Source organism: Haliotis cracherodii, unplaced genomic scaffold (genome assembly GCF_022045235.1).
Source record: "Haliotis cracherodii isolate W230 unplaced genomic scaffold, xgHalCrac1.p SCAF_4, whole genome shotgun sequence".
Lineage (NCBI taxonomy): Eukaryota > Metazoa > Mollusca > Gastropoda > Lepetellida > Haliotidae > Haliotis > Haliotis cracherodii.
In genome coordinates this window covers 12,551,625-12,568,372 of record NW_027266297.1, presented here as the reverse complement: position 1 = coordinate 12,568,372, position 16,748 = coordinate 12,551,625, and the positions used below count along the sequence as shown (strand labels likewise).

Genomic DNA, 16,748 nt, shown 5'->3' with positions numbered 1-16,748 from the left:
CACATATTAGGTTACTATTTTAGCCATACATTTAGCTCTTCCTCTATGCGTGAGGTATGACAATTCCACCTTAATTGTAAAGCGTGAGAACTCATTGTATAAACAGTTGAACTCTCTTCATGTGGGCAAATCCTTTGTGTGTAAAATATGCCCATATAAATCATCATCTGGATATCCGATTGTATCTCGAGCCTTCATCTCCCAACCTTTACACTTACTCCCCCCTTCATCCCCTGACCTTCACCTCCCTCACCTTTACACTCCAACCATCACCTCCTGACCTTCATCTCCCCGAACTTTCACACCCCTGACCTTCACCTTCCTCACCTTTACACTCCAACCATTACCTCATGACCTTCACCTCCCCTAACTTTTACACCCCTGACCTTCACCTCCCTCACCTTTACACTCCAACCATCACCTCCTGACCTTCACCTCCCCTAACTTTCCCACCCCTGACCTTCACCTCCCCTAACTTTCATGCCCCAACCTTCACCTCCCCTAAACTTCACAAGCTGACCTCTAGCCTTCACCCTCTGACCTTCATCTCCCAAACCAGCACCGCCTATCCTTCTCCCAAAGGGCCCCAATACACCCCTTCAATAAAGATCTCTTGCACCCAAGATAACACAATGCATGGCTGACGTTTCTGCCACCAGATGCCAGTTGAGAGACCAGAGACGCCAGCAGACAAGGAACACAGGAGTGAGCCCACACCCACACCACAGGAGGAACCACCCAAATCCCCCAAAGACAAGACCAAGTCCCCAAGAGCCAAATCCCCCAGAGACAGATCCAAGTCGCCGAAGGAAAGCCGGTCCAAGTCGCCGAAAGACAGCGGACGCTCCAAATCGCGTACACCATCCGGCAAGAAGCGCAGTAAGAGCCTGGAGAAAGAAAAGGAGAAGCATGTGATTCCAGAAGCAACTCAAGTGGATGGGGATGGACAAAGGAAGAGGTAATTCTGAAACTTATATTTGAAGGTGGAGCAGACAGGTGACATTTTGATGTCATCTTCCAGCATCCATTGTCCTTCTTCCACAGTCCATCTATCAGTTACGCTTACATCCCCTCTAAACCAACAATGTGTATGATTCTGAAACGTTGCAGGGATAATCCCAGCATTGATGTCTGTAATTGTTCACAGAATATCTTTGAAAATTTTAGACATGGCCACCATGGGAGCCAGTTGGTTCTATACTCATGTGTTCATGATTAATTTTTAATTTCCAACGTTTATGATCATCAAGACTGTGACAGTGCTGTAACATATGTTATATCTCGGGGGGGGGGGGGGGGGATGTTTGTTTCATGTGATGATGACCTGCCCAATACTGCTTTGATTAATGATGTTGCAAACGTCTGTAAATGTCTAGTGACCTAGAAAACCTAAGCATTTGGTTTTCTTCTCTCATCGATTTTGCTCTATTGTCTACATTTATTTTGTTTTAATGATTAAAAAAGCAGTCTGTGAAGTTATTATTGTTGACATATTTATTTATAAGAATTTACTTCAATATGTTTTGTGTTTTGGGAGTTATTAATGTAAAAAACAGTTTGCACATTTTGTGTACATTTTTCACATCTATACTTCCATAAACACACAAAAATATTGAAGTCAATTGTTAACTGAAGATATTTCTAACACAACAAACATGTCATCGAAAGTCAAAGAAACAATGGACTTGTTTTTTCCTCCATGTTGTTTTTGCTTGATCTGTATTGTTCCCCATTTCCCTCCTCAAGGATCCCCCTTGTTCCCCGACGCCCCATCTCACCAGACCCTGATGCCAAGCCAGGCACCACCCCAGGGAAAGACAAGAAAGATAAGAAGGGGGGTAAAAAGGGCGGAGACGATGGGGTGGAGAGTCCTATCCCCCCTTCTGATCTGGATGAGAAACTCATCTTTGATGCTGCACAGAGTGGAATAACTGCCATCTCACATATTGTAAGTATGATTATTTTCAGCAACCCAAATGAGGATTCTGAGGCAAAGTCAACAGGGATTAACCAAAAACATCTACGAGCCCGAATTGTGATAACATATGACAATACCGACCCCCATCCCCCTTCAAAATGTTTGAAATAAAACAACATTCACTGGTTAATTCTCATGAAATCTTTTTAAATCGACCATTAACAAAGCTTTTTACTTCATAGTGGGGTAAAAAGGATTTTCTCCCGCTCCGAAATTCATGTGCAGCCTTTTTTCTTTGTGTCGGGGTTTACAGGATTTATTCTCCTGCTCAGAAATTTATTTCCCTCCCAGGCAGGATACATAGAATTTTCCGTAATCAAGATCACATAGACCAATCAGTTGTCATCATTCTGACATGGAGGTAAGATGATGTATGTTATTCTCAACAGTCAGCAGGGATTATGCCAGTAAGTAATATCAGGAATGACTTATCATTGAAGCTGTCACCACATAATTGTTATTTTTGTCACAAGAAATAGACATTTTTAACATGAAAACATTGATTGATTTAGCACTGAATGTCACTAGGAGAGAACAACTAAATCTCTCGCACGTCAACTGTAGAACAAATTATAGTGGGTATCAAAATAAGATATTCACATATTCCTTCTTGATTTGTAATGAGCATGAGTTTATGTACTCTCACTATACAGCATGTCAGGACTGCCCTAGATCTGTAGAGATTTGGATGACAGTGTGTTCAGTATTAGTATTGAACTCTATGAAACTGTTTCACCAAACTATCTGAATGCAACATCGTCATTAGCTGGAAGCACCTATAAAACATCCAACATGCCATCAGTCACCAAATCATCACTTCTGGATGACCGCTTGCATAAATATCTTTTTACATTTCTTGGTTAACACTGAAGTTTCCCTAATGAGTGGATTTTGAGCGCATCAAATATTAAAAAGTGTACCAATTCTCTTGTACATCTAGTGTCATGTTACTAAGTATTGTATTGTGAGTTATGGTATCGATACAGAAGATACTCGTACAAGTAAAAGGAGGGTACATCTTCTGTATTGATACCAGAACTCACAAGTATAAGGAAGGTATAATTGTGATCAAGTCTCCATTTCCCTCATCACGTCTGTGTGATGTGACTGGATGCCCTTGTTTTGCTGTAAATTGAATGACTCGGAATAAACTATGTAAACAACTGAGTCCAGGGTATTAATTTTGATAGAATGGAAATATAACACACTGGATAATCAAGGATACTCATAGGAAGCAACCAAAGGTCAGTCACAGATCAGGTGGTCACAATGACTGCACAGTTGAAACATTACTTGAATGTTGACCAACAGGAGAGACTTGCCTCATCAATCCCATCACAACTTGGATTTCATTGTTCACTGATGCCAAGAATCCTTGCTAACATGTGTGTTAACTTGGATACTTTGACAGAGTTCTGCCTTTCTACAGATGTCCCTGGAGCTCGCAGCCCGTGAGGCAGAGGAAGAAGCAGAACGACAGAGGGAGCAGGAGAAGGAGAGAGAGAGAGAGAAAGAGAAAGCCAAGACTCAGGTTAAGAAAGGAGGAAAGAAGGGCGGCAAGAGTCGCAGTCCATCTCCCAAGAAGAAACCGGAGGCTGATGTTGCACCCACTCCACCTCCCCGTGAGTAGCATACTGTGGATGTCTCTCACCTTTACTTAATGACTGTCCATTTTCTTTATATTTATCAAAGGCCCAATTTGCTGTGAAGAGTTGTGTCCCTTAGATGTGCCAGGATCAGTTGATCGTGAGGCTCGAATCCCAGATGACTCGATTATTACCCATGGTTTGTCACAGTCATCATGTCCTGTGCTGGTGGGTTTCACCAAAGTAGTAAATGTGTAAGACCTGCAGTAGTTTGGCCTTGCCTCAATCAAGCTGACATGCCATGATATAACTGAAATACTGTTCAATGCTGAAGAAAAATGTGCTCTTGTTATTACCTGAGTTTTAGGTTTCACATTTAGGCCTTGTCCGCTTCCCTGAAGCAATCTGTCCACTGGTAGAGGTATTCTTTGGCTGAGCGTCTTCCCGAGGCAAGGGAGTTAACTGACTAAATTACATTAAGTAATACGTTACCACTGTTATACCGAGGCTGTTGTCTCCCACAACTGCTGCTATAGCGAAATCTACCACAGAGATCTCAATTACCTCATGCAGCACGTGCGTAGCCACCTAGCTGCCATGTGACACCCTTCACTCTTGTCTCTTCGCTTGCTCTAGCAAGACGTACAATAAACTGCTCAAGCGTTCCTGTTTCTCCGACCATTCGGTGATATTTATTACTGTTTATTCTCTCTAATAAACTGTGCTTGTACGGGCGTTTGCTGTAACTACGCTTGGAAATATTTTCCCGCCAAAAGGAAATATTTTTCCCGCCCTTTTTTTCTTTATACTTGCGGGGTGTCTCGTATGCACGTTGCGTCTTACGTTCCCCTGTTCTAGTATATCTTGGGTTTTTTACATCACTTATTCCTCTATATGTTATATGTGTATGTTCTATATTCCCATTGCTCGTTTATTTTCTTGTGAAAATACTCGTTTGTGACTATTTGTGGTGCGTGTGTTGTAACCATGTTTTGCTCTTTGTTCATAGTACAAACAAAATGTCTGACATGGATGTTTCGCCGTCCTCCACCCCCTCTACCCCCGCAACCAGGAGCTGCGGGGTGTGCCGCAAGCGAGCGCTACCGGCTGTATGTGCAGTCCGTTTCCACCCCTGTGGTGGCCGGCTCGTCCGGTCGGGGTCCCCTTGCGGGTACCACCACGACGGCTGCGGCGGATCCCTTGGCGGCCCGTGGGCTGTCCGGGGATTCCGTCGCTGCATTACTTGCATAACTTGTGGACTCCAAGCTGGCGGCCTTATCTCAGGATAGGCCGCTGGCTGTTCCGTCCCCGGCCACTTTGGTGGCAGCGGGGTCGGACGCAGGGTCCACCGGTACGGCGGCGGCTCCCGTGGTCACCGGTCCTTCCCCCGAACCGTTGCTCCCGCTATCGGTTAAGGACCGCGTGGCCATGGTTTATGACCTCTTTGAGGACATGCCCCGGCCGGTACCGCGGGGAATCCACGACTGTGGGTTCCTCCGAGGTATACGATGAGTCTTCCGACATGGCTTTCCCCGCATCAACCTTGCTGCGCGGTATCAAGCCTTCCTTGGAGAACGCCTTCGCGGCGGCCTCCGGTCGGGGTCTCCCGTTGCCTCCGACATCGTGGAGAAAGGGTTTATTCCCGGTACATGACCTTGCCTTTCCCGAGGCTGGTCCTACCGCGGAGGCCCATGTTGAGCGGTTGGGTGTCCGTGCCCCACCGGCTGCTACGGTAACGCAAGCTACCTTGCACCAGCTGGACGCCCTCGCTCGGCACTCCATGTCTCACGGAGACACTTACTTGGCTGCAGCGGCCAGTCTGGTCGAAGGTTCTTCCACGGACCGTGACCAGCGCATTTACTACTGCCTGCTCAGTTTAAATGCTTCCCTGGAGTACGTTGCCGAGGACTCTCGGCACACACTTGCTCTTGTTGGGTCCCTGCATAGGCGCCTGGGTGCCGCTCCTAACCGGAGCGCGCCCCAGGGTGCTGCGGCCGGTAGGTCTAAGGGGTCGGGTTCTTCTTCCTCTGGGAAGTAGCCCCGCCCTGAGGGCTCCGGTATGGGCAATCAGCTGCCCTTTCGCGGGAAGACAGGGAACTGGGGGAAGCCCAAGTCGTCTAAGGACGGCAAGGGCCCCTCCAGGTGACTCTCATTGGAGGGGTTCGTATGCCGACAGCGCCAACTTCGGTTGGCCCTAAGGCGAACCCGAGTCACTTGGCCCTGGACAGTTGCGCCTGCCGCAGCCTGTCAGGCCCCCCTTTCCTTCCCCAGTGGGAGCCAGACTCCAGACTTACTGGGAGAATTGGGAACAAGTGTTCGACGACCCGTGGGTGGTCAACACGATTCGGTACGGCTATCGGCTCGATCTCAAAGCGAATCCGCCGCTCACAGTTGCCCCGTCGGCAGGTTTCTATTCGGAAACCGATCTTCCCTTCCTCGCCGATGCCATCGGCAGGTTGGTGGAGAAGAGGGCAGTTCGGGAGTTAGCTCTACCAGAAATAACACCGGGGTTTTACTCCAGGATATTTCTAGTTCCCAAGAAGGACAGTGCCGAACTCAGAATGATTCACAACTTGAAATCGTTCAACGAGTTCTACCTGCGCAAGCCGCCCAAGTTCAGAATGTTGAGCTTGGTGGACCTGAAAGCACTGATCATGCCGGCCGACTGGCTCGCTTCGATCGACCTGAAGGATGCTTATCTGCATGTTCCGATTCACCCGGATCATCACAAGTATCTCAGGTTTGTCTTTCAAGGCAGGCACTACGAATGGGTTGTACTCCCATTCGGTCTTTCATCCGCTCCCTGGCTGTTCACCCGGTTAACCACCCCCATAGTGGGGTTCCTCCACCGGAGGGGTGTCCGGTACTTCGCGTACCTGGACGACTCGCTAGTAGCAAATCGAATGACGGACACCCTGTCACGCCATCTCGTTTTCGCACGTCGGCTCTTGGAGCAATTGGGGTGGATTGTCAATCTCCCCAAGAGCGAGTTAACCCCTTCTCAGAACTTGCAGTTCATCGGAGGTCGGTTCAACACGGTGTCCCATCGCCTCTTTGTCCCCCCAGACCGGTGGCACAAAATTCAGGCGATGATTGCCAAAGTCTTAGCGGTGCAACAGACTGTTCACTTTTGGGAACAGCTGTTAGGGCTGCTTGTATCAGCCCAGGCCTGCACCGAACGGGGTCGGCTCCAACTCCGCCCGCTGCAACGGTTTTTAATCCAGTTGTTAGCTACGGAGGTGAACAGTGCGACCGTCGCCCTCCCGGATCGGCTCCGACCGCATCTGGAGTGGTGGACGGTCCCTTACAATGTCTTATCAGGAGTCTCTATGCGGCCCTACCGGGCCACGTTGAACCTGTATACAGACGCCTCTCTAGTGGGCTGGGGCGCCCATCTAGAGGGGGAGGTGAGCTCGGGGCTGTGGTGCGTAGACGAACTAGGTCTTCACATCAATTGTCTCGAGTTCAAGGCAGTGATCAACGCAGTCAATCACTGGAAGCATCGTCTCGTCGACGCCCGGCTCATGCTGGCGACAGACAACACGACGGTAGTGTCCTATGTGAACAAACTGGGGGGAACCCACAGTCACTCGCTACTCGATCTCACGTTCGAGTTTTACGCTCTGGTGGACAGTGTCCCGTGCCAGATACGCGCCCGTCACATCCCAGGTGTGCGGAACGTACTGACCGATGCTCTATCGAGGCCTCAGGATCCGAGCCCCACAGAGTGGATGCTGAACCCAGTAGTGTTTCAGTGGCTGTGCGAACGTTTGGGTCGTCCGATGGTCGACCTGTTCGCAACGCGGTTCAACAATCAACTCCCGTTGTTTGTCTCACCAGTCCCGGACCTGAGGGCCATCGGTCACGATGCTCTCGCGTTAGACTGGACGGGCTTGGACGCTTATGCTTATCCGCCGACAGCGTTGATACCACACATTCTAAGCCGGCTCCGAGGAGTTCGCTGTCGAATGTTACTGATCGCGCCCATGTGGCCGAACAGATCGTGGTACCCCGACTTGCTGACCCAGGTCACGCAGTCGCCACTTCCACTGCCTGTGAGACCGGATCTCTTGATCCACCCTCACACCCGTCAGCTTCATCCAAACGCAGGGCAGTTCAATCTGCACGCGTGGATGTTGTCACCGAGCGTCTGAGGAGTAAAGGTTTTTCTCGCCGGGCGTCTCGGGCATACGTTAGTATGCATCGTGATTCTACCCAGAAGGTGTATAATGCACGTTGGGTTATTTTCACGAAGTGGTGTTGTAAACATCACATTCATTCGCCAGATAAGGTATCTGTGCAGGATATTGCTCGTTTCATGTCTCACTTGCGAGAGACCCGGAAACTCTCCGGGGGTTCCATTGCCAACTATGTCTCGTCCGTTGCTACGGTACGGGACGTTGCTATGGGTACCAGTCTCTCCAAAGAGCCGGTGATACGGGGTATTATCAAGGGTTTCAAACAGCACGATCTTAAGAAGGGCCGCCTTCGGGCACCGGCCTGGGATCTTTCCCTAGTGTTGCAATCACTTACGGAAGCTCCGTATGAACCCTTGCATAGTGCTTCGTTCCGGCATGTGACTTGGAAAACAGCATTTCTCCTCTCCTTTGCCACGGCGGCACGTGTATCCGAAATTCATGCACTCGATGTCGCCAAGGTATGATTCAATAGGGGTGACGAAGGAGCGTTCCACCTGGGCCTGCTCATGGGCTTCGTCGCCGAGAATCGGGCAAACGGAGAGAGAATTCACTGTAAGATCATTCAAAGAAATCTTACATCCTGCTGATACTGAGGACAGAGCGCTGTGTCCGGTTAGGGCCCTTAAGTATTATCTTAAGGCTTCGAATGAACGTAGACAAGGGCGTGACCGTCTGTTCATATCGTGTAACCCTAATCGCACGGTTGACATAACTCGCAACTCGATTGCGTAGTGGCTTCGTTCTGTCATCAATCTGGCGTACCGGTCTCGGGGGTTACCGGTAGCGGGGTCAAACCCGCACGAGATCAGGGCGCTAGCGGCAACATTTGCCCTACACTCGAATATCTCTGTTCGCAGAATATTACGAGGTTGTTACTGGCGTTCTGACTCGGTTTTTGCCAATCATTACCTCAAACAGGTCGCTGATGCCGTCGTGGAGAGTGTGCACCGTCTTGGCCCGCGGATCGCGGCGCAAGCGGGCACCTAAGGGGTGTGCCCAGCGCAATTCCGAACTCCTCAGGCGTCAGACCTTGCACGGTGGTCAATCTGGGTCGTCTCCAATGTTCCCACTGCCGTGGGTACAGGAGTTGGGGTCCCACAAACCAGCGCACTCACACCACAGGTGAGGGCGGCTTTTTGTGTGCTTTGTCCTTATTTGTATTTTGACAATTATGTATTTAATTGTCTGTCGTGTATCCCAACCTTGTGATGCATGCTTACAAATACTGGAATTAGGTCACGCGCCTAATGCATACTTTAAGTAGGCTTGCTCTGGGATATACGGTCTGAATGAAATTAATTTCCCTCTTTTCGACTGTTTAACCTGATCTAAGATTAAGCTCACGCGGATACAGTGTTCTCATCCGCTGCGGCGATGAAATACCTATCCAGTGGGGCCGTTTGGAGTCACCAATCGTTTTGGCAATGACGATTGAGCCTTACGGTATGCGCTTGACAGTGCTTTGGTATTCCTATAGGGTAACGCCTAGCTAGGTGCATGCGCATCGAGTGCTTCCGCCTTGGTGTTTACTTCCGCTGGTCGGAAGGAACGCTAGCAGTCAGGATTCGGGTTGTAGGTGCTCCCCACCGCCTACTGTGGTAGTCAGCCTCGGTATAACAGTGGTAACGTATTACTTAATGTAATTTGTAGAATTTTCCTATTCGGAATATTCTATAAGTAATACGTTACTACTGGGCTGCTGCCCGCCCGTCCGTACCCGAGCACTTGCTCTCGCAAGAGACAAGAGTGAAGGGTGTCACATGGCAGCTAGGTGGCTACGCACGTGCTGCATGAGGTAATTGAGATCTCTGTGGTAGATTTCGCTATAGCAGCAGTTGTGGGAGACAACAGCCTCGGTATAACAGTGGTAACGTATTACTTATAGAATATTCCGAATAGGAAAATTCTACAAAAGTCCAGTTTCCACCCTTGTGGAACTAGGCTGGAATTTCCAGGCTCGATCATAGGGCTGGAAGTGATGTGAGGGGTGGATTCTGATTGGTCAAGTATATCATTAAAAGGCTGGTTCTGTTGCCTAATGGTCTATGTGAAGGATTGAAATTATGAAGTTTCTGAGAATATGCAGTTGAAATGTTGAATAATTTATCTTTAGTTTGTTCAGGTCATGACAAAATGCTTTCTATCCTACAGAAACAGAGGAAGAGTGCGAGGAAGAGAGACAGAAGAAGTTATTGAGAGCAAAGATGAGAGAGGAGTACTACTTTGCTATTGCACAGGAAGGTATGTGCTAGATTATCTCCCCTTTAGTCAGACCAACAAGCAAACAGATCTGTTGTCTCACAAAAGAAAGAGCTAAATAAATGTTCCTTTTTCTCAGTGTTATATTCTCCAAAGAATCTGTGCTCAATTCTGGAATGGACTATTCTTTAATTAAAATAATTTGCCTCAGGATAAACTGATCTTGCTTCAGTTTCAAAATTAAAACAATGCCTGAAAAAAATACTTATGGTATGTTGTTCCTGTAATAAGGCATATGGTGTCTGTGTATCTATGGATATGTTGGAGATATAAAATAGTTCATAGTCAATCCCAGTACTGAAGACAAACTGGTAACACTCTGTTAATTTGGCTCAGGTGTATTTCCAAAGAAACATCACATTTTGATACTGTATAATCAGTATTTGTCCTCGTCTGTTTTAATGGCTGTTCAACTGGTATACAATATAATGAGTGGCTGACTGTTGACTTGCAGAGCGTGCCGCCAAGGTTCGCTTGGATCTCATCAAGGTCCTGGGCATTGCCATCCTCCAGGACCTCAAAGGCAAGGGAGACAATGCCTTCAAGGACATGAATGACTGGCTTGGAGCCAGATACCTCAAGGAGATGGAAAGGTATGCATCTAGATATACTATTCATGGAACTTGAATATTTGGCCTTGCTCTAAACAGATAGAGGACTCATGACAGTACTTTATGAGATGGAAAGGTATGCCTTTCTGTCAATAACTAAACAGAACCTTTTCATTTAAACATCTGCACTGAGGGTCAGTCTGGTATCATCACACCTATGTTAGAGCTGCATGTACCCCGAGATCTACACAGATACCTGGGTCACAGGTCCTCATGCCTTCAGTTGATTGGACAGTGATGTTTGCAAACACTGTTCACTTTATGCTAAGATATGCTATTCATGGAACTTGAATATTTGGCGGTGCTCTAAGACAGATGGAGGACTCCTGACAGGACCTTATCAGGATAGAGGAACAGTTTACAAGAACCAAAGGACTTATCTGTGACTTGTAGCTTATTATGCTGATAAAATACTATCACTTATCCTCTGTCTACTACTTAGAACACACTGGCAACAGTTAGAACTCACTGGCACCTGTTAGAACACACTGGCAACTGTTCAAACACACTGGCAACTGTTAGAACACACTGGCAACTGTTAGAACACTGGCAACTGTTAGAACACACTGGCAACATTTAGAACACACTGGCAACATTTAGAATGCACTGGCAACATTTAGAACACACTGGCAATTGTTAGAACACAATGGCAACATTAAGAACATGACAGCAACATTTAGAACACACTGGCAACTGTTAGAACACAGTGGCAACATTTAGAACACACTGGCAACTGTTTGAATACACTGGCAACTGTTACAATACAATGTCAACATTTAGAACACACTGGCAACTTTAGAACACACTGGCATTTGTTTGAACACAATGGCAACAGTAAGAACATGATGGCAACATTTAGAACACACTGGCAACTGTTAAAACACACTGGCAACATTTAGAACACACTGGCAATTCTTAGAACACACTGGCAACATTTAGAACACATCAGTAACATTTAGAACACACTGGCAACTGTTAGAACACAATGGCAACATTTAGAACACACTTGCAACTTTTAGAACACACTTGCAATTGTTAGAACACAATGGCAAAATTTAGAACACAATGGCAACATTTAGAAGACTCTGGCAGCTGTTAGAACACACTGGTAACTTTAGGAATCACATTTGCAACTGATTGTCATTGTCAGTACTTCAAGGTCAATAAGCAATATAGTGTAAACAAGAAGTATTGTTGATGACTGATTGAGTACAAGGGTATTGTACACACATCTCCTGTATCTATATACTGATGATGATGACTGTGTTTTCAGCATTGACCACTTGTCGGAGACAGTGAGATATAACATTGAGAATGGCCTGAGAATCAAGGCAGAGCTTGTCCTCAAACAAGAAGACTTCATGATGGACGAAGTGAGTACCTTCAGAGATACCATATAGTGCTTATGACATATAGCCATTTGGATTGAGTGAGTGGAGGTTGAGTACACTGCTGTCAGCAGTATTAGAACTATATCCAATGACCTGTAGAGGTTTGAGAATGAATCTGACAAACCATTTGTTAATAGCATGAGAAAGGATTTAATGATCCTGTTGTTGGGGTACATAGACAGACATTCAAGATGTTCCAATTTGTGTTTGCATGTGTGGCAGGCATGGTGAAACACTGAAGTAACACCACACATTACAAAAATAATTGAAACCTTTTTTGCATAAAATGGAAAACATTCTTGAACTATAAACATTGTTATAGTGGATGTAGTGTATTGGCTAAAACGTGGTATTACAATATATTGCAATACAAGTATCTGTATTGCAATACATATTGCGATATAGTGTTTGACACTGATTGACACTGATTGTACATGTACATCCCCATTTTTAAACACTTAAGTAAATATTATGATGTCAAAGTCAAAGTCCGCGTTTCCACTGTTTTGTCAATCACTTTCGAAGGGAAACGTCATTTGTGAACAAATTTCCGTGTAGATTTTAGGTTAAATCATGCATATGATAACGATACTTGTTAAACATAAATAACAAATGTTAATGAAACTCATCACAGTAAACTGATGACCGGGCATAATTTGGTGCAGCCTGAGCAGTCGGAATAAATGTAGTCATAAATGATATATTACCTCCTCCGAGTGTACATATGAAAATAATTAATTTGGGGCTAATTTAACAGAACCTTATATGGAGGATAAGCATTTATAAGGAACTGAAAGAAGAGAAAACATATTTACATGATTTGAAAGTGAAATCTTTTTAAATGACTTTATAAAAAAATCTTCATTGAAATGTATATTTTTCATCTTGCATTCAAAAGGATATCATCAGTGTTGATGTTGAAGTTGTGAGTTTGTAGAGGAAGTTTCATTCCTAAGCCTGCATCTGCATGTTGTACACCACAATCACTGCTTCCATATGTCAAGACACTTTAGGACAAGATAGTTCACTCACATATATCAGAGGTATAGATTAGCAATGGCACAGCAACATTTGGATATGTGAATGAGGTAGGAGAAAGACATGATTGGTGACACTTTAAGCCTATATATTTCATACACATATATCAGAGGTATTAATTAGCAGTGGCACAGCAACATTTGGGCATGTGAATGAGGTAGGAGAAAGAAAAGGTTGCACTTGTACATGTGGTGATGGAGTTTATGTGATTCACTTTCAACACATTTTTCATACAGATGCAGATTTGCACTTGAGATGATTTTGCTTATTGAAGTTGGTTAATGAATGCACATATTTGCACATTTATCACATTTATAGGATAGTTATAGTTATTTAGATCAGAAATATGAAACAAATACTGTACAAATAGAAATCCTTTCCTTAGATTTAGTTTCAATCGTTGATGTAGTGTTAACCGAATCATTAGAATTCATTACTGAATTTATTAAGTTTCCATAATAATATTATTATGGTGTAGCTTGGACAAGGAGGTTTTGTGACCGTCTTGTAGATCAAGATATGTTTTTTTGTCTTCAGGCTAAAATAGCATGTTATAGAAGTAAGGTTTGGCTGATATACTAGTGCCTGAGGACCAAGAATCTTTCAGTCAGATTTACCAAAGAAATTGTGTATGTATAAAAAGACTGAGGCAAATGTGCACAGTACTTGAACTACCAAAAGCACCAATCTCTGCAGACATAATGATTTGCATCATATAGGAGATACATATATACCTAAACAGTACATGCTTTTAGGTGCAGATGATACGGCAGAATGTATAATATATCCACAATATAATTGTTTTCACAGCTTTAAGTTTTTGCATTCAGAACTCCCCAGTTATATGCGTTTTCTAGATATGCTTGTCTGAATCATTAGCTCATTCATACGAAGAATTTAAAAGCTATGACACTGATTAGCTGATTGAAATGTTTACCTGACACATCTTCAGATCTTCACTCAGAGATATTATACATGTATTACTTTTTTAAATCGATACAGAATTAATACATGATTCGATACATGTGTATTATCATGTGTTGCTTCGTCAGTTACATCATCATACATGTACATACATCGTGAATTTTGACACTAATGTTGAGGGTCGCAGTGTCTTGTATGTATTGCCTTGAACCATGCAACATCTATCTGTACTTTTGCAGGATAAAGTTGTGCTTAGGTCACCTACACCAACGGGCCATCCAGAACCAATAGAGCAGCCAATGACAGACCAGTTTACTGTTGACCAGTTGATGGGACTCTTCCAACAGGTAATGTAGGCTTGGGAATGAGAATAGGGGTGGAGCAAGTTGTCACATGTGTCAATTTACAAAATCTGATATACTTGTTCAGTTCTCACGAGAAAGGCCAAGATATGATCTTTGGCCCCTGGAAATGTCAAGATAAGGAAAACTTTGAAATATTGAAATCAAAGTCTATGGACACATCATGTGACTGACAGCTAACTCTTGGTTTTGCAAGATAATGGGATGACGAAGAACAAAAGAAGGGCAATCAAACTCAGCGATAAAAATTAACTTTGAGCGAATCTGTGACCCAAAAATAAAATGCTCACATTATGTTTGTAATTTTAAATATATCTACAAATTTAGCTGGGGTCAGTACAATTTGCAAAGACATGCATGTTGACATGCTTTCTTTTCTTGTCTCTGCATCACATCATCAACGTGATCAATGCTTCCACTCCACAGTTTACAGCGACGGCACCGACAGGGGTGATGTCCAGTAAGTCCTTCTGTGAGACATTTGAGAACATCGTGTCGGTGACTCATGGCATGGAGCAGCTGCCTGATGTCTGGATGAACATCACACCCAGTCAGGTGAGTCGGTCCCCCACAGTGGATGGGGCTCGCGGTCTGGACGAATAGGTCCTGCTTCTTCATACTTCCAGTGTAGGATAAAGCATGTCCGAGGGTTTTTATGATAAAACCCGCGTCCATGGGATGCTTGAAAAAGACAACCTTAAAAGCATTGTGATTTGTCAGCGCCTCTGTAGGCTAGTGGTACACTCACTGGGCTACAGATACGAAGGTTGCATGTTTTATCCTCGGGAACATAAAGAAAATATTTGTCATCGATTTTACATTATATTACATTGTGTTCTTGATGGAAGTTGTATTAATTGAATCCCAGGGATAACATACCATGCCTGTTTATGAGATTTAATCCCACTGGAAAACAATAGGATGATGTCTCTGGGGGTCTATAAGTAACAGTGCTGTTGTCAAAGATGCCACATGGTTATGAGGCTTATTATAGTGCTATGATGTATTATTGTTATTCTTAAAGAGTTAATTTCAACATTTTGTGCATTTATGGAGATATAAATGTGAAACTTATGTGTAAAACGTAAATGCAAAAAATGTTGATCTCATTTCTTATGAATAAATATGTCAACAATAGTAACTTCACAAACTGCTTATTAACTAAAACAATGTAGACACCAATTCGAACTCAGTGACATCATTCAACACAAGCAAGCTACACAAGCCCCACCTATTCTATCATCAGCCAAACAGGAAACAGCAGTCTGTTAGTGAGGCATGGCCTATTGTTGTTTCAGTTTATGTGAACATCATCTCATAAAAAATGCCTTGGCATCATGCAATTTATGGTGTAGAAATGTATTTAGTTTAACTATAGTCAGAAAAGTCGGGTGGTCTTTAACTTCTTTTGAGCAGTATTTTATAAATATATTTTACCTGAGGAAGAGATGTATTTTACCTGTTTCTAATGACACTTAGTTAAACACTTTTCTCTCTTGCTATCCCTTGACTTGATAGCTGTGTCAGTACTTATGCCGAAGATAATACAGTGAAACTCTGTTAGTCAAGATACCCTGTTTTCTGGGCACTTGTGCTAAGTCCATTACTTTCCTAAAATGTGGAATGGGGAGGTGGGGTAGCCTAGTGGTTCGCTCCTCACGCCAAAGACCTGGGTTTAATTCCCCACATTGGTACGCTGTGTGAAGCCCATTTCTGGTGTCCCCCACAGTGATATTGCTGGAATATTGCTAAAACAGAGTAAAACCATACTCACTCACTCACTCTAATGTGGAATCTTCTGTATTCACAAGGTGTTGCTGTATGTCAGAGGTAACAAATTTTGAAATTGAATTTGTTCTTGTGTCTGAATGGTGGAAAAAGTTACATCTTGAAAGTGTGATAGATATTAGTAGTCTATAGTGTCTCCTGGGGCCTTATCATGTTTAAAACCAGCTGAAAATTATCAGGCCTGTAAAAGTATTACTACTAAATTAAGAATTTTGTTCATAATTAGATCCAGGATATTTCTACTACCCTGGCCTCCAACACTGAGTATGTGGACTGGCGCCGCTTCCTAATGGCGTTGACATCGCCAGTGCCAACACCGACCCAGGCGCAGTTGCTGGAGACGCTGGTCAGATTCAAGGAGATGGACCAGAAAGACACAGGCTTCGTCACCAGGGAGCAGTATGACAGGGTAGGAAGAATTCATTGTAATTCTGCAGATGGAGTTGAAACTTTTCTTCATTTGGGCTTAATGTCATGCCTCCAAAATCAGCAGATCCTGCACAACTAAGGGTTGCGACTCTTACTTTACCTGAACATTAACTGTCAGATGATATACAGATTTTTCTAAACAATTATCGTTGGTAGATTAAGTAAAAGCAATTCTTTTTGTGT

At 44.4% G+C, this 16,748-nt stretch overlaps 1 protein-coding gene across 1 annotated transcript in view; it reads left to right on the top strand.

The window, feature by feature from the left end:
* LOC139478832 (sperm flagellar protein 2-like) overlaps positions 1-16,748 on the top strand; it is a 46,240-nt gene that overhangs the window by 24,894 nt on the left and 4,598 nt on the right. The window contains exons 29-37 of the mRNA XM_071261493.1: positions 660-958; positions 1,747-1,948; positions 3,408-3,600; positions 9,915-10,004; positions 10,477-10,615; positions 11,907-12,006; positions 14,226-14,333; positions 14,775-14,903; positions 16,363-16,545. Coding sequence (XP_071117594.1) covers positions 660-958; positions 1,747-1,948; positions 3,408-3,600; positions 9,915-10,004; positions 10,477-10,615; positions 11,907-12,006; positions 14,226-14,333; positions 14,775-14,903; positions 16,363-16,545 — 1,443 coding nt within the window. The remainder of the gene's footprint in view (positions 1-659; positions 959-1,746; positions 1,949-3,407; positions 3,601-9,914; positions 10,005-10,476; positions 10,616-11,906; positions 12,007-14,225; positions 14,334-14,774; positions 14,904-16,362; positions 16,546-16,748) is intronic.